Consider the following 18,706-nt stretch of genomic DNA (forward strand, 5'->3'; position numbering starts at 1 on the left):
AAGGGACACTTGTGGTTCTAATTCTATATCATTGTTGCTTACTACTTTAAAATGGGAAAGTGGGAGGCTTCATATGATTTCTGTAATTAATTTTAAAACAGCATTTTATAAAATGCTGTTTGGATAAAGATTTTGTTTATATTGGGAAGGGGGGAAAATCCTAAATGTCTTTTACTCAGAGAGATTTTCATTTTCCAGTTTTATCATTAGGCTACACACAATCACAGTTACTCAGCCAACACTGAGACTCTCTTGCAAGGCTGCCCCATCAGAATATTCCAGTTAAAGGATGTGAGATCTAGTGGAGAGTGTTGTTGTTAGGGCTTTGCTAGATCATAACCTTTCCCACATACACCTCACCCCCCTCCACACACACAGGCTCACTCCATCACCAGTTCCGAACAGAATTGGCATCTAACTGCTGCTTTCCGGCTTGGCCTTCATCACCTTGGTCCAACCCCCCCTCATGTCTCACGGGGACTAGATTGGTGTCAGGTGCCTCCTACATAGAGCAGCTAGAAGAATCCTGTATTTCTTCCTCCTTAAAATCCCTCAGAAGCTGCTCACTGGGAAGAAAATCCCAGCTCAGAGACCTTGCCTGATCCAGCCCTGCCCCCTGCCACCTCATCTCTTAGCCCCTTGGGCTCTCTGTGCTCTCACTCACACTGCCCTCCACCCAAGCACTTCCCTACCTCAGGGCCTTTGCACGTGTTATTCCTCTGCCTGGAATGCTCTTCCTCCAGATTTTGAACTCATTGGCTCCTCCTTTTCCCTCGGGGTTAATAAAAATATCTCCCCCTCGGAGAAGCCTTTCTAGCCTCCAATCTAGGACCCTCCTCCTTCCCCGAGTTGTTTCAGTCTCCCTCTTTATTCCCTCATCAGATGTCTCCCAATCAGTAATTATCCTATTTGTTTCATTGGATGCCTGCTCTGTGACACCAGGGACAGGATATTCTTTGTTCATTGCTGAATCCCCAGTATGGAGAACAGTGCAAGTCGTATGGGCTCGAATACAACTTGGAGGGAGTGAATACGTGTAGCTGCTACGTGTATGGATGGATTTTTCCTACGTAAAATTATTGTTGATCCTGCAGGGCTGTGTATCTTGCCATGTCTTCATTATTTAAAATTGCAGTCATATTTTCTCATCAATTTAACATAGTTGCAGTCGATCTGCAAAAGCTATATTTCTAGTCCCAAACCTAAGAGCCTATGACCCTCACTTTCACCCTCTTCTTGCAGAGAATCTATGGGCTCTAACCCTAACCCTAACTTAATCATATCTATGGGGCTGAAATTCAGCCAGAATGCTGAATTAAAATATTGAAAGACTTCAGGTGGGTAATTAGTGCCTGCCATGACTGTGGCCCCCCAAGGATCCTTCCCTCTTCCTTGGGAGGCCCCTGTGGGCACTGCTGGAGTGGGCCAGAGCATGAGGCCTGGATGACAGCAAGGCGGTGGTGCCCCTGAGAAGGCACTGGGACCCTAGCGAGCAAACACGTGACGCCTATTTGGCACCCCCATGGCTGTAACCACCTGCTGATGCTTCCTCACAGTCGCCCTCATATGGCTACTTTGGGGAACTGCAGCCTCTTCAGTGGTATCATTTCTATTAATGCCTCTCGGCATGTGTACCATTTCTGTTTAATACTCTCGTGTTACTTGATCTTTTAGCTGCACCCTAAAATGGGAATGTCCTATTTTCCCCAAATATTTATATCATGTTTTCTTTCATCATTGTGTGAGTAAACTCTCTCAAGTAAAAATACTTGAAGTTCTCATGCTGTAGTTTGAATGTGATCTTTTCAGAAAAGAACGTCATCATCGTTATCACTGTTACTCTTGTCAAACTGTAGTAATAATATCTACAGTAATGATTCCCCTACTAGAGGAAGGATGAACTTGATTTTTAAAATCTAGTGGTTTTAAAGTATAAGTTCATTTTTAAGAACTTAGCTGACGTGGTCAACTGAGAATCAGGGGCACTATGAATTGACAGTCAGCTTTCTCTCCACTGCTTTGTTGCGTACTTTAGAGTGTTTGCTGTGATGAATCTGAAATCATTCACTTCCCCAAAAACTAATTTGGGTGGGGAGAGCTGATCTTTAACTTTCACTTATTTGGGCTGGCATATATATTTTTTAACCTCTCTCTTCCTGGTCTCTCCAAATAACAGAGTACGTTTCCTGATGGGGGGACGTCACGGAGAATTTAAGTTCCTGCCTCCCTCTGGCTATGCCCCTTGCTACGAAGCCTTACTTCCAAAAGAAAAGATGAGATTGGAGCCTGTCAAAGAGTATAAACGTGATGCTGAAGGTGTTCGAGATCTGCTGGGTACCACCCAGTTCCTCTCCCAAGCTTCTTTCATTCCGTGCCCCATAGATACCAGTCAGGTAGGTTTGAGCTGCCAGCAGAAGGCAGCCCACGGAGATGATGCTGCGTTGTCTTTGAAACATTCTTATCATACATTCTACTGAATTGTCGTGATGTGTGAACGACCATTATGCTTCACGTTTCCACCATACGCGGCAATTGAGCTCTTGAAGGATTTTGCAACCAATGAACATGGTTAAGCACTTGCTACATGCAAGGCACTGTACTAGGTTCTGGGAGGCATAGGCAGACGCGTGACAGTATTCTCTGGGAATGCACAACCAAGCTGAAGAGATAAGAAGCAAATGTGTTATTTTTTTTCAAGTCCAAATGTAATATGCAGAATGATCGTGTACACAAATAAATGCTAGAGACGTTCTTTATGCTAGAATGTTTCTAAAAGTCTGTGTAGAGAGAGTGGCATTCAGTCAGGACCCTTTAATAAACTTAAATGGGGAGGGGCGTCCAGGGGTGAAGTAACAGGAATGGGATGAATGAGAGCCTGGAAGTAGAAGCACAAAATAGGGACAGGTGGCAATGAATATTCTCCTGTGGCTGGATGCTTGGAGGAGGAGCAGGTAGGAGAAGCGTGGGAAGTAAAACTGAAAGCAACAGGGGAGAGCATGGAGACCTCAGAAGGTGCTGGTAAATGGACATTTTCTTTTCTTTTTTTTAAGTCTTTATTGGAGTATAATTGCTTTACAACGTTGTGTTAGTTTCTGGTGTATAACAAAGTGAATCAGCGATACGTACAGACATATCCCCATATCCCCTCCCTCTTGCGTCTCCCTCCCACCCTCCTTATCCCACCCCTCTAGGTGGTCGCAAAGCACCGAGCTGATCTCCCTGTGCCACACGGCTGCTTCCCACTAGCTATCTATTTTACATTTGGTAGTGTATAGAAGTCCATGCCACTCTCTCACTTCGAAATGGACATTTTCTTTCCCTTCCCAGGGTCTCTGTTTTGACAGACACACGTTCACACAGTTATGATGAGGAACATACAACAGCTTTCCAGTGCCTCTGCCATGCCAGTGCTATTCACATCACTATTCTAGATGTTAGAGAAAATAAGTGTAAAGGCACCTTGTCTCTGAGGCACTTGGGATACTAGTTTGTAGGATTATGGCTCTTTTAACCTGTAGATGGTCTCTACAGTATATTTTCCCATAATACCTCTATGGCCCTCTTACATTCAGCTCTGTGTGTGTGGTCATGCGTCTGCTTCTTACCTCCTGTGGCTAACGATTGTGAATTCTCATTGTCTAGAAATCACAGTGTCTCTCTGTCTGCTTCACAGAGCCTAGTACAACATCAGGAATGTAGCTGGAGTTGAGAATGTTGATAGGAAACGAGCTAGGAGTTTGTGAGCCAGAGGTAATCCTAGGAATCGGATCATCTGCTTGCTGTGTATTTTAGATAAGAAGTTTGAGGGCCAAAGAACTAAACTAGCTTTTCTGTGGACACAAGGTGGTTAGTGCCCAAGCAGGGAGAGGTTGTACACATGGACATGGTTCCTACTTCTCTGTGCTGCCCTCCTTACCAAGTTATCAGAGACGTAGGTATTACTCAGAAAAGGCTTCCTGGAGGAAGCAAGCCTCAAAGAGAGTTCAAAAGAATGAGGGGAAGTTTTGCTGAGGGAGGAAAGAATACTGGACCAGAGTGAGAAGAGTTTCTAAACATACAGAATAGAAGATTTGAAAATCAAAGAGTGGAGATAAATCAACAAGCCAGATGAACTTTGATGTCTGGACCCAAAGCTGAATATGTATAGACCCTGGAATGAGGGAAATGTTGCTGGGAATCAAATAATAAGGAAGTTCTCTTTGGAAAGGTGCAATTTATTATTTTGAATGAGACTTTGTAATTTTTTAGAATCTATCAGTCTGTGAAATTATTGTCTAAAGAGAAGTTAAATACAAGATACACAGTCAACTCCATCCTGCTTGGGGCACATTAACCAGTTTGCAGATAAAATGTTGTTGACTAGATCCCTATCCTTCAGTGCTACCTGTGTCCAGTGCTTGAAGCACCCCCAGGCCTTTGCTGAGCGCTGCGGGGGAGGAGCCCAGCTCCTAGCAGCCTTCCCTGGGGACGTCAGTCTCAGGCCCCAGACACCCAGGAGGCAGTTACCAAGCCAATATTACTCTATCCCAGCTAGTCACCAATTGAGGTCACTGAAATTATGATGCAGGATTGTTTGTGGGGGCTTCTTTCCACATTTCCCCCTTTTGCTGAAGCAAGTGGTTCCTTCACATGGAAATCCCCCTTCAGGCTGTGATTAATTTAAACAGATTAAATTAGTTAACCAATAAAACTCAAATACAGTTGTCATTTGTTTACTAATAATTTTCCCCACTTTGCTCCTTATCAAAACATTATGCCACGTAACTTTGACTTTTCAATAATAAGTTTTTTTTTTTTAAAGAGTGTCTTTAGTTGAAAGGCCAATAGTGGTTATGACACATAGTTAAAATATTTTATTGCTACTTTTCTCTGTGGTCTCCTTATACATCACTAACTTAATATACTTTTTCTACAAAAAAAAATATATACATTTTTTTCCATGAGCTCCCCTCCTTGAAAATAATTGGGATTTTTGCAAGTAGTGGAAACACTAATAATCATTATAATAGAGCTAGAATTGTAGGAGCCAGGGAGGTGATACAGAAGGGAAACAGGTCAAGTGTGCAGGCCCTCCTAAAGCAGGGGGCCATTTCTTAGCCCCAGCTGACTAGTTGCCAGGCAAAAGTGTGGGGCCAATGTTAGCAATCTTTCAACCGGTCAGGGGAAATTAGAAATCTGGATTTTTATATGAAATCTCCTATTTCTTAGGAGCTATCAACTAATAAATGAAAATGGCAATAATTAATTGTTTACTGTTATAATTGTAGTAGTAGTAAATTAAAGAAAGGGGGAAAAAAAGAGAAATTTGAGTCCTCAGTTTGTGACCTTTGTGGAGAGACATGAGCAAGGTACCAGGAAAACACAGAGAAACTTTTCCTGAAGGTACCTGGGGAAGACCTCCAAAAGGTAGTGAGGAATTTGAGCTAACTCCAGAAAGATAAATACTGAGGGAGTTTGTATTAAGACCAGAGCTGGACAGCAGCTAAAGGGGTAAAGACAGATTTTTGCTTAGAAGTTATTGCAGTAGGGGAAAAGGAACTCCACTATAGAGCTGGGGTCAGTTCTGAATACAACACAAACAACTGGGGATTTACAGCCAAGGAGCAGGTTTGGGGTGCAGGTGGGGTGGGCGTGTCAGTGACGGAAAATTACTAAGAGGAACATCACGGGTTAGGATGGATTCTTGCTAAACTGATCTAACAGGATTCTTACTGAGGGCAGGTCAGATAGATCTGATATCACCTGGGGGAGGATGGGGGATGAATAAGTTTGATCAGACATGGAGGATGATCACATATTCAAGGGTGTAGATTGTCACTAAACTAATTTAGCAAGATTCTAGCTAGAACTGGGATCTTGAGGACAAGGCCCAAGGATCGAGCCTAGTCAGAAATGGCTCAGATGCACCCATCTAGAGCTTGGTCCAAGGAGAAAGTCTTTGTCATTTGCCATGTAGCATGGGGGTAGGAAGTATACATATGATGTGTATCATGGGGAGTACTAATAAGAATTAAGGTTCCGTGTGCAAGGGCACAGAACTGAGCGACAGTGTGACCTTTGGGGAGAATGTCAGGAGCTTTGAAAGGATGTGTTTGGGAGGACCGTGACAAGAGGACTGAAGAATGGCACTATATGCTTGGTTAATACATCTAGTCTGTGTCTTGGGAGTGTCAAGGGGCACTTGGATGTACTCAGGAGGAGAGTGTTTTGATGTGGTTGTGTTGTCGTGAGCTCATCACTCTGGCCACAGTGTGAAGAATAGATTGGCGGGGAGTTGGGGAGACCAATTGCAAAGCTCTTGCGATGGTCCGGGTAGAAAATAACGAGGTTGAGTGACGTAGAGGAGGGGAACCTTCAGAAAGATGATTAGGAAGTAAACATGTTGGATTTTGTGACTCATTAGGTGTTGGTGGGGGATGTAATGCCAAGAGAAAAGACACTAAGATGACTTTATGGTGGGGTCCTTCAACGAAAAGAGAAAATACAAATAAGACAAGAAAAAGGTTTTGAAGGAAAAATAATGAATTCAGCTTTGAATAACATGCTGAGTTCACTTTGGTGGGAAAATCCTGCAGGTAGTTGGAATAGTAGGTCTGAACTTCAGGAGAGACCATGGCTGGAGGCTGGATGGTCAGGAGTGACCATCTGCAAGTGGATGAGATCTCCCAAGGAGAGAGTATAGAGGAAGGGGAGATACGGTCCAGGGGAAGCCAAGAGAGGAGGGAATCTCTAGAAGTAGCCCCTCCTGGGTGATGTGTAGAGAATTCACCTGGGGCCCACGATCTGTCTAGATTTTATGACAGATTTCAGTACGGTTGATTCTTGCAGTTCTCACTTCTCACTTCTTCCTTTTCCTTTTAGGTTGTTTTACCACCTCACCTAGAGAAGATCCGAGACAGGCTGGCTGAAAACATCCACGAGCTTTGGGGAATGAATAAAATAGAGCTTGGCTGGACTTTTGGCAAGGTATGTGTTTGAGTGGCCGGGCCAGGGTGGAGGGTTGGGTTGCCTTGTTACCTGGAAGCGTTCTCCAAAGACTCACATGAGAAACAAACCTCACAAGCCCAAACCCACTGGTTCTTACTGACTCCCATCCAGCTCTCATTGAGTACAGCAGCCTTGCTTGGGAGTTTGTTGAACTGCAGTCAGGAGTGCTGGGGAGACCAGCACTGCACAGACAGACCCAGGAGCCTGTCTCCTTCTTACTCCCAGATGCTGGTCATTTTCTTCAGGGAATATCGAATGTGGTCAACCCTTAGCTCCTCCTTCAGAGCCTCACATCTCCCTTTCTCTTCAGAAAAAGCTGTTCTCTCTGCATGGCTGGTGAAAAGAGGCTGATTCATTGTTGTGAGTCAGAATTTGTTTAGTGTGGTTTTCAGATGCATCACTAAGATTAATGGACACGCAGAGGAGGTTAAGGAATCTCTTTCACTAGAAAACATTTTTCAAAGAGGATGTAAATTGACTTTGTTCTGTGACTTGTATAAGGTCATGTCGGAGGGCAGAAGGATCTGTGATTCTGAAGCTCCCTACGACCCTGGCACTCTCAGATTATGCACATTCCAGCTTAGTTACTGAAAGCGTCCCTGCACTCTAGCACTTATATATTGATATAGCTCCCATACATATTCTCCTGATATACGACCACCTCTTTGCTGTATGCTCTTTTAACACCACAAACCTCTCCTTTGAGAACGAATTACAATTGCAATTGTAAATTTATTTCTATGATGATTGTATTACTACTGCATGAGACTGTATCCCTCATGGGGCTGGGGCTACCCCAGCTCACCATTGAACTCCTAAGGTCTAGCTCACTGCCCACCACATAGTAGACATTTGACAAATGTTTGTGGAATGAATGAATGAATTAATGTCTGGATCTACACCGTCCAATACAGTAGCTATGGGCCACATGTGGCTACCGAGCATTTAAAATGTGACTAGTCTGAGTTGAGATGTGCTGTAAGCGTAAAATACACATTGGATTTTCAAGACTTTCTATGAAAAACTAATATAAAGTAGCTCAGAAATAATTTCTTATATTAATTACTTGTTAAAATGGTAAGGTTCCAGGTGTATTGGGTTCAGTAAAATACATTATTAAAATTCATTTCACCTGGCTTTTTCGTTTGTTTTGTTTTCGTTTTTTGTTTTCTTGCTTTTCTCATATGGCTACTAGGAAATTTGAAATGACAAATGTGGTTCACGTTGGTGGCTGACTTTGTGCTTCTATTGGACAGTGCTGGCCCAGATTCTGTAGTCCTTTATGTTCTGAAGAATGCTACCCTGCAGTGGCACTGTGGTTCCATGAGTTTTGGACAGGCAGGAGCATGGCTACCACGCATAAAATGGCTTCTCTAGGAAAGTATGTTCTGAATGCAGACACTTGACTAGAAGCAGTCCTCAGAACACAAGCCACTGGCAGCCTGGGGGCGGCGTGTATCATCTATTAGAGAGAAGATCGTCTATTTGCCTATCAGCAAATAACTGTCTTTGTCTTGCCTGATATGAATTACCTGGGCCATGTTTCCAAAGCGTGTCTTTTCTGTTTCCCAAGGCAGTGCCAGTTGTCAAAACTTAAATTATATTCTTTCTTATGTTGTCACCTAGATACGGGATGACAACAAAAGACAACACCCCTGCCTTGTTGAGTTTTCAAAGCTACCTGAAACTGAGAAGAATTATAACCTACAAATGTCAACTGAAACCTTAAAGTGAGTGTTTAATTGAATTGAATTTGGACTAAACAGTGAGTGGATGATTTAATGCCTTATAACTAAACTACAAACCTGTTGTCTCTCGAAAACGTGATGCATTCTGACAGAGTAGCCAGGATGGGGATTATTCATGCCACGAAAGGGTTCAGCATAGTGAATAACACGTCTACTATTGTTATTTAGCATATATAGTTCTTTAGAGACCATTTGCTATTTGCCAGGGACAGGGAAAAGGTAGGCAGAAAAAAAAGCAGAGAAACTTAGAATCAAAGGACCAAGTGCCTCTTCTAGTTCATGTATAATCAAGGAAAGAAGGTAAGATATATAGTAGGTTCTAGATCATACTGAAATTGGACAACTTAACCTCTCTAAGTCTCCATTTTCTCATCTACAACATGAGGATAGTAATAGTTCTTATCTCTATATAATTGTTGTAATGGTTCAATGAGATGATAAATATTTTTTTAAAAAGATAAGGCATTTCTAAAAATGAATGGGAAAACATGGTTTAATGCACAAACATTCCATTTAAAAGTAACTTTTAGCTTCTCTGTGATCCCACCTGTGGTTTAAACCCTGATTCAGATCTTCATTTTTTTAGCCCCATTTTATATCTCCCTTCTCGAATTCCCTTTGTGCTGGTTACCTGTGCTTCTCTGCATTGTATTTCTCTGTCTGATAGTTGGTGCAGAACTTTTTAACACTGTGGTCTTGCTGGCATAATGATGCTCTGTCAGGTTGCTTTGTCTCATAGGCTCCCCGTATGTGATGTCTTCCATCACACTGACCCTTCTTGAGGATGTGGCTTTGGTACCTCATGGTGTCCAACACAGCTCAAGACACTTCGTACAGGGAGCACGTGGGAAATACTTTCTGACCTCTGGGTTCTCCCAAAGGGGCTGTTAACTAACTTTTTGTTGCATTCTTGCTACCGTCTAAATCACGAGTTGGCAAACTAAGGTCCACAGGCCAATCTAACCAGCCACTTACTTTGGTAAAAAAGTTTATTGTAACAAAGCCAAGCTCATCACTTTGTGTATTTTCTATGGCTGTTTTCACTCTGTAATGGCAGAGGTGAGTAGTTGTAGCGGAGACATAAAGACCACAAAGCCTGAAATGTTTCCTCTCTCGCCCTTTACAGAAAAAGTCTGGTAACCTCTGGTCTAAGTGAATGAATATTGTATGTTTTTATCACACAGGTTAGGGTTCTCGCTGTCCTTCACCTTGCAGTTGACCCTTGTTTCCTCTCTCTGTTACGTCACAGAACCCTCCTGGCCCTGGGGTGCCACATCGCTCATGTTAACCCGGCTGCTGAAGAGGATCTCAGGAAGGTCAAGTTGCCCAAAAAGTAGGTGATCATTTAATGGTCAGAGACTTTAATGCTTCAGTCTGAATTTTTAAACTGGGAGGACAGGAGGCCCACGCACAGAGGCAGGTGATGGCCCCCGATACTTCTAGCACTAGCTCAGGATGTCTCCATCAGGTACCTAGACTGCCCTGAAACCCCCAGACGGAAGCCGGCTGAAGTAGAGTATTTTCAGTGCTTCTGCCTGGACCTATACTACTATCTACTAGGGTTAGTTTTGAGCCAGATGTGGCACTCAGATGGATACGCTGTGTTGGTCTATAAGAAAAGCAGTTGGCACGGGAGCTTGAAGATCGTCGGTAGCCACAGCAAAGATTCAGTCCTCTGTCACTGGGCCAACCTTGCAAGTCCCTTGTGGAAATGTGCATCACTGCCAAGATTTAATTTGGCCCCTAAATCTGCATGTGTCCTCTCCCTCTCGCCCGTGCATTCACCGAGCCATGTGTTCTCACACATTCAGATGCGAGCCCACGGGCGCATCCCCTGGCTCACTTGCTCACCCGCACACGTGCCAGCCTCGGGTGCGCACGCATTCACACCCAGGTGTCGTAATGACTTATGAGCCAAGGCAGTGCCGGCTCTTAATCAAATGCTTATCTTCCCCTTCCGCCCTGTGAAACTCCCAAGCTGCCAGGCTCCACTCTCAGAGGCAGCTCCTGGTGCCAAGAGCAGCTCATCTGAGAGGCAGCAGCTGGGAGGTGGCTGGGGGCGGCGCTCAGCAAGCAACACGTGTTGACTCTGCCCAAAGTCAGGCATCCCTAGAAGGTGGACGAGGGGCAATATCACGCCTACAGTCGACCTTGTATCTCGCGCTGCTCACGGGTTCTTGGGTCGAGTAGCGCTGGTCTGCAGGTCATCACATTTGGGCTCTGGCCCTGATCTGGGCAGTCCGTGGCCTTGGGGCCCTGGATGCCCCTGGACTCACATTCCCACGTGACTGTGGTCAGTTACTCTCCTGTGAGTCACTCCACACAGGGCCCTGCTCCTCTCCACTCACACGATGCGTCTACCCGGACTCACACTGAGCTTTTCCCGTCTTCACGTTATCTATCAAATTATCTGTCGAATTACAGACATTTGTGACTCCTGGACTGGACAGCAAACCATGAGGATCATTCAAGCTCACAAACTCTCTCATGTTATGATTTTTTAAACTTCTCAAAATGAAGGTTTAGCTTTCTAAGACTGAGTGATCATTCTTTGCTGATTTGTAAGAAACCGTTTGGCTCAAGGTCCTGTCCGTGCCAATGTGGTCATAAGCTTTTGTGCTTTTGAAGCGAGACCAAGGAGCTTCGGGTGATGTTACATTACACGGAATGTGCCCATCGTTTGTAGGGCAGAGTAGTTTTCTTAGGAATAAGGGTGGATTTGCACAGACCATCCACTTTCTCCAACAGTCGCCTTAATCTGTGACATGCATTGGCAAAAAGGATGGTGGATGGGGGTCTTCTACTAAAGACTTGAGATAGAGCTGAGCTGTCCATTCTGCCAAAGATAGAATCTGTGACTGTAGCCTTGTTTTCCTAGTGTTCTGACCCTGTGCTATTGGTCTAAAATCTGGAATGGGGGAGCCGTACAGTTCTGTTCAAAATATATTTTTTCCATTTACTTCTAGCTACATGATGTCCAATGGCTATAAGCCAGCCCCTTTGGATTTGTCTGATGTGAAGCTGTTACCTCCTCAAGAAATGTTAGTGGATAAGCTTGCAGAAAATGCACACAACGTTTGGGCAAAAGACAGAATAAGACAAGGATGGACCTATGGCATTCAACAGGTGAGACGTGCTGGGTCAGGCCTGCTGGAGAAGCCAGGTGATGTGATCGTGCATTAAAATGCCATTTTGCTTTGGTGGGTATTAGATTGGAAGGTGGAGGTTGCCCTTGCACTCTGTTCCTCATGCCTCAGCACCTTCCTTGTTTATAGAATCATGGGGCTGGATGGAATTTGTAATGGTCACATTGATATTAACTCCAGGCATAATTCCAGTTTTTCAGCAATGGGTAGGCTTACGTTTCCTTTGTTGGTCGGGTTCACTTGTGATCATGTTGCCCTGTGTATATGGCCACCGGCCGCATCTTCTCTCATTCCCCGTCTTGTTGCTTGCCTCACGGAGGGCTGAGCTTTCGTGCACTCTCCGAGGCCAAGGTAAGGCTCTCATAAATCAATGTCACAGCTCAGCAGTATTTCTGGGACAGTCCCAAGTATCTACCACTGAAGGGGAAGCTAGCCCAGGAGAGAGGCAGACGAGCCCACCAAGAAGCCTGTGCCCCCTTACTTCAGTCCGCAGGGCCAAGATTCTTGGGCAGGGTTCTTAGTTTATCCAGAGGCAGCCTGAGAGCCCAGCAAGGAATTAAGTGGAGTTTAGAACCAGGGTTCGGCCCAAACCATCTGGCACACCTCTCACTCTGAAATGCCCCCCTCGTCTCAGTAAGTACCGGGCTCAGGGAAGTTCAAGGATAGCTGTGTGCACACGTGTTCATTCATTCCTGAGCCTCCAAACCTGCACGCGTCTGGAGCCAAGAAGACCACAGCTGTGGAAACTGCGGCAGGGAAGGGAGTTGGGGGTTCAAAACAGCAGGTTAGGTTATGGTGACGTGTCACTGCTGTTGTCATTATTGTCTTCTTAGACCCCATTAAGGAACCGAGGAGGACTGTAATACAAATGTGTGCCTGCTACAATGAAATGGCCCCACTGTGGCTCTGCCACCTTTTCAGGTGCTTCTCTGTGAGCAGAGACGTCTATTAAGAACTATTGGGACTTCCCTGGTGGCTCAGTAGTTAAGAATCCGCCTGCCAGTGCAGGCGAAACAGGTTCGAGCCCTGATCTGGGAAGATCCCACATGCCGCAGAGCAACTAAGCCCGTGCGCCACAACTACCGAGCCTGCGCTCTAGAGCCTGCGAGCCACAGCTACTGAGCCCGCGTGCCACAACTACTGAAGCCCGCGTGCCTAGAGCCCGTGCTCCACAACAAGAGAAGCCACCGCAATGAGAAGCCCACGCACCGCAACGAAGAGTAGCCCCCGCTCACCGCAACTAGAGAAAGCCTGCACACGGCAACGAAGACCCAACGCAGCCAAAAATAAATAAATTTTAAAAATAAATTTAAAAAAAGAATCTGTTGTGAGGAGGCCATAACTGTTTGAATCATGGCATGCTCTTTCATAAGGGAATAGTTACGCAAACCCCCATCTGCCTTGCCTTGGGAATGGAGGTTTCTAACCAATTTCATGACACTTCATTTTATTCACAGGCTGGCATTATTGAAATGGGTTTTTTACTGCTAGTTTTGAATGTTAGTACAAATTTTCCATTTATACTCATTTAATCTTGAAGCAGCAAATATGTACATTGGTAAATATCAAGGCACTGGGAGAAGAGCTAGCAGACTCACCCGAGGAAACCAGGACTGTTGCTGGGAGTGTGTGAGTGGGACAAGCTCTTTGTAAAGATGATAATGCATTTTCTCAGCATCTCTTTTCTCTGGCTTCACATAGGATTTAAAGAACAAAAGAAATCCCCGTCTGGTGCCCTATGCATTATTGGATGAGCGTACCAAGAAGTCAAATAGGGATAGCCTTCGTGAAGCTGTTCGGACTTTCGTTGGTTATGGCTATAACATTGAGCCATCAGACCAAGAACTAGGTAATCAGCGGAGATTGTTCCCTCTGGCCCCAGTTTACTAAACAGGTCTTCTTCTGGCGGAATGCTAACTTTCAACAGGTCTGACTTGCACTATTAGAAATGCTGGTGGTGCTAAAGAGTGCTAAACTCAATGGTGTATTTTAGAAGTGGGGGGAGGGAGGAGGGGCCGTGTTGATAATAAAGCAGTGTCCCATGGACAGATGTTTCTGTAACGAGCACGTCTATGACATAATCCCACAGGGAGTAAGTTGTCCTCCAGCATAGCTGAGCTTTTCAGGATATTTGGTCACAAAACCAAGTTACCTTTATTTCTCTTGTTTTCCAAACATGTGAATAGCAGCTTACTTTGGGGCCAGGTAATGTCATCTCTAAATTGAATTCTAGCAGTGATTAAAATCACCAGCTTATGGTTATTTAACATGTCACTGCCATCTCATACCCCAGGGGATACCGTAGGCTAGTGGGACAGTAAAACCTGGTTAAGGGGATGGATTTGGAGGAAGACAGACCTGGGTTCAAATCTTTGCTCTCCTTGGTTTATGGGGTCTAAGACCTTGAACAGGTGAAGCTCTCTGAGCCTCAATTTCTTCATCGGTAAGAGGAAGACAGTAATACTGATTTCATAGGATTATTGTGAGGAAACACTGAGATTTAGTTTCTACTGCAAAGCAATCACTCACTGAATGGTGGCTTGTATTGTTATTATGATATGATGATGATAGTGATGATTATATTATGAACAGAATGCTGTATTGGCTAGTAGCAGATCTGTCATCAGCCTTTGTTGTTGAAAGTCTTTTGAGGCATGCTCCCTAAATATTAAACCTATGTTCTCTCTCTCCCTCCTGCACCCTCTACTCCCTTTTCTTCTCGATAGCCGACCCAGCTGTGGAGAAAGTCAGCATAGACAAGATCCGCTTTTTCCGGGTAGAGCGCTCTTACGCAGTGAGATCTGGAAAGTGGTATTTTGAGTTTGAGGTAGTGACCGGAGGAGACATGCGTGTCGGCTGGGCCAGGCCAGGCTGTCGGCCTGACGTTGAGCTGGGGGCCGATGACCAGGCCTTTGTGTTTGAAGGCAGCAGGGTGAGTCTGGCTGGTGTCCGCATGTCCTCAGTCCGGGTTTTTCTGCTTCAGATATTTCCCCAGAAGTGAAAAGTGCTGAGTATCTGGATCTCTGGCTTCAAAAGGGAGGAGCCACCGCACTGGCTAATTGCGACCATAGAATGATCATCACTTAGTGTTTGTCCCTTCACTCTTTCCTCTGGAGAAAGGGAGGGCTACACACTCTCGTCCTTTCCATAGTCACCTCCGTATCTGCCTTGCCTCTGAGCCCATGTTCCCCTCTTCAGGGGAGGCTCACAGAACACTGTGCAGCCAGTATGAGGGAAAATCTTACCACTTTGTCTTAGAGGGAGTTCGGCTTGTTTTCATAGCTGACTAGGTATTGGGAGACTCAGGCCATCTTTTCTGATGAGCCTTGTATATCTTGGTTTCATGCATCTGTAGATAGACCACTCCTCCCTGTGAGTTGTCCTTGGTAGGAAGGGAAGTGCCTTGTAGAAACCAGGTACCACTGCCCATTAGGAGAAATTATTCATGGGGTCATTTCTCCAGTAGTACAGGGCCCTCTAGGCTAGGACCTCCATTGCTCTGAGCCCTCGCTCTTGTTTTCTAGGGCCAGCGTTGGCATCAAGGGAGTGGGTATTTTGGACGGACCTGGCAGCCAGGAGATGTGGTTGGATGTATGATTAACCTGGATGATGCTTCAATGATCTTCACGCTGAATGGGGAGTTGCTGATCACCAACAAAGGCTCTGAGCTTGCCTTCGCTGACTACGAGATTGACAATGGTAAATCCACCAGCTTTCCCCCCTTCCACCTCTACGAGATGAAAGGAAATCTAGGGAGCAGGGTGAGATCTTCTACCTCCTCACTTAGGACACACTGACCTTTGCAGATTTGAAACCCTGGTGGTGAAGATGAGATCTTATGCTATCATTTTTGAAGGATCAAGACAAATAATATTAGGTGATAGTTGATGTGTGCAGTGTAAATCTAAGCCTGAACTTGCCGAGAGGCTGACCAAGGGGCTCTCCTCTAATCCCCTGCCCTGTGCCTTGGCATGTTAAGGTACCTCACGTTTCCCGGTATCACAAAGGAAATGCTAATTGCATGTAGACTAATAACCCTGGCAGGAGAGAAAAGGTGGTGAGTTAAAGAATTATCCTCATATTCTGAATTGAATTGTCAATCTGAATGTCTGTGTAATTGACCTTGATGCTTTGATGAGAATCACTGAAACACAGAAGTTTGACTTAGCTGTTCCCTTGAATGAAACAGAATTTATTTTGAAAGTCAAGCATGCTATGAAACCCAAGCACACTTGCACTTGTTAATGGCCGTGAATAGACTGCAGTCAGGGCAGTGCTTCCGGCTACACAGAGGAGCGATGGGCGCTTCTTATTTCCCATCGGCAGAGCTACGTTATGTACCGAGGCTGTTGGCACCAGGAGAAGGGAGTACTGGACTGGGAGTTAGCTGACTCGCTCCTAACAAACTGTGTGGCTCCCAGACGGGCTTGGCTTGACTTCTCTGGGCTTTGCCTCCTACATCTGTACCAGAAAACAGGATGATAGACTGCATAAGTGCCAGCATCCTTCTCAGTTGTAAAATTCTATGGCAGTGACTGAATACCAGCTGTGGTCACACCCCTGTGCTGGGTGCTTTGCCACTCTCTGCTGCTTCAGTACAGACGAGAAGGAGGCAGGGAGGTGGAGAGGAAAAGAGGCTGCTCTGGGTCAGGAGGCCTGGTTTCCTGTCCTGCCTCTGCCCTTCCCACCTGTGACATCTCGGGTTGACTTTATTTAATGTCTTTTAATGAAAGACATTTATTTAATGTCTTTTTACCTCGTTTCCCTCTCTGTAAATGATTAGGGTTCCTGGTAGCTTTAAATTTCTGAGACTTTACAAAAAGAAACAGTCCTCCCTCCCCACCCTGAAAGTTAAAAAAGATAAAACTGCACAGGCAAAAGCAGCAGAAATACATGAGTATGTTTTTTTGTTTTTTGGGGTTTTTTTGCGGTACACGGGCCTCTCACTGTTGTGGCCTCTCCCGTTGCGGAGCACAGGCTCTGGACGCGCAGGCTCAGCGGCCACGGCTCACGGGCCCAGCCGCTCCGCGGCATGTGGGATCTTCCCGGACCGGGGCACGAACCCGTGTCGCCTGCGTCGGCAGGCAGGCTCTCAACCACTGCGCCACCAGGGAAGCCCGAGTATGTATTTTTAATACATATAAAATATTATGTATTTACAATGTGGTTTAGCTTTACAAATCACTTTCACACTTTTTGCAGACATCTATTATCTGCAACATGCATATCCAACCGTACCTTAAAAGAGCTTTAAAGATTTTTCTAAGAGACCACATATTTGGGGTAATAGAAAAGTTGCAAGTCAACGTATTTTCCTAGAAAGACAGGGTGACTGAAGCCAGATGGTGTCATATTTTAATGCCTTCTAAAAAGGTTTAAAATCAAAGTTTTGAAAAATATGGTTTTGGAAACAACTGGGAAAGATGTTGCCAGCAGAAAGAATGGTTTATGCTCTGGTTCAGAGGCAAAGAGGGGGAAATCATGTCGGTGGGCATGAGGGCAGTGGAGAAGAGTATCCTCTGGCACTGCTCTTTGGAAACAGATATTTACCAAGTACCCATCACAGGCAGTGCTCTCTTCATGAGGCTGGAGGAAAATGAAGAATTAGAAGATTCAGATTCATCCCCAAGGAGCGTAGCTCCCTAGAGCAGGAAGAGTCCAAAGACCAGAGACCTTGTTATGGTTCCCCTGAGTGTGGATTCGGGGAGGTTACTTGTCTGTGAGACTTTGGCTCAACCTAAGGAGGAGACAAGACTCTTGTCTATGTGCAGAGTTCTAAGAATTCTGTAAAGTCTAAAGCCTTGCTACTCAAAGTGTGGTCCAGTTGTTATAAATGCAGACTCTCAGACCCCATGCCTGTCCTACTGATTCAGAAACTGCATTCAGACAAGACAGTCCGGTGGTCCCTATGCACTTGAAGGTATGAAAAGCAGTGGTCTAAAGTATACACAACTGTAAATAGTAGCAAAATTAAGGAGTTCATTTTCTAGTTGGAAAAATAAATCAGATGAAAATACGGAAAGGTAACTACCAGTGTGAAGCGGTGGGTTAAAAATGGCAAATGACCAATGCAGGATGAAAATTCTATAAGAATGCGGTTGGAACTGAAGGTTAAATTAAAAATATGAGCTGTCTGCCTCTGAGGAGAAGGGTCTTCTTCTAAGGGGATGTGAGTCGAGTAATAGTGTGGAATCAGGAAACGGCAGGAAAGAGTGACGATACATTTTGGAAGATTTGTGTACGGAATTTACAGAAGATGAAGGTGGAAAGAACAAGAAGGTGCAGATGATAGCCTCAGACATCAAGACTTGGTCTTTTTATTCAAAAAACTTTCTTTATTGTCTAACCTGGGCCCAGCATCCTTGGACTCCACTCTCTATGACATGGGGAGCTGTCCTAGGGTTTGTGCAGAAGAATACTATAAAGAAGAGGGATGTTTTAGGAGAACTCTGTTTTTAGAGATCAGCTGTGCTGTAATGAAAGAGAAGCCTCATAGACCTTTTGTGTACAGAGACATGATTTAACCTCCAGAATAACTGAGTCTATTATTAGCACTCTGTTTTATAATAGAATTGTACTGTACTGTGTTAACACACTGTACTGTAGTATTGTATCGCACTTTAATCACACAGAGACAAGATCATTGGGAGGCTCTTTCAGTTCTGTGATGGCTCAGGAGTCAGAGGAAGGGCAGTTGAGAGGGAGTCTGCGTGCTTTTCTTTGATGACCATAACCCAGAGGCCTAGAATCACCATATAGCATCTCTCTATCCTCTGCATAAAGTGGAAAGAGGCAGAAATTCTTGCCTTGAGCTGTTAGGAAAAG

At 44.9% G+C, this 18,706-nt stretch overlaps 1 protein-coding gene across 1 annotated transcript in view; it reads left to right on the forward strand.

Moving 5' to 3' along the window:
- The window catches only part of RYR3 (ryanodine receptor 3), a 364,723-nt gene that overhangs the window by 136,697 nt on the left and 209,320 nt on the right, over positions 1–18,706 (forward strand). The window contains exons 19-26 of the mRNA XM_060293473.1: positions 2,177–2,393; positions 6,862–6,966; positions 8,614–8,717; positions 9,985–10,068; positions 11,702–11,861; positions 13,583–13,730; positions 14,608–14,813; positions 15,406–15,580. Of these exons, the coding sequence (XP_060149456.1) occupies positions 2,177–2,393; positions 6,862–6,966; positions 8,614–8,717; positions 9,985–10,068; positions 11,702–11,861; positions 13,583–13,730; positions 14,608–14,813; positions 15,406–15,580 (1,199 nt within the window). The remainder of the gene's footprint in view (positions 1–2,176; positions 2,394–6,861; positions 6,967–8,613; positions 8,718–9,984; positions 10,069–11,701; positions 11,862–13,582; positions 13,731–14,607; positions 14,814–15,405; positions 15,581–18,706) is intronic.

Source organism: Globicephala melas, chromosome 2, assembly GCF_963455315.2.
Source record: "Globicephala melas chromosome 2, mGloMel1.2, whole genome shotgun sequence".
NCBI lineage: Eukaryota > Metazoa > Chordata > Mammalia > Artiodactyla > Delphinidae > Globicephala > Globicephala melas.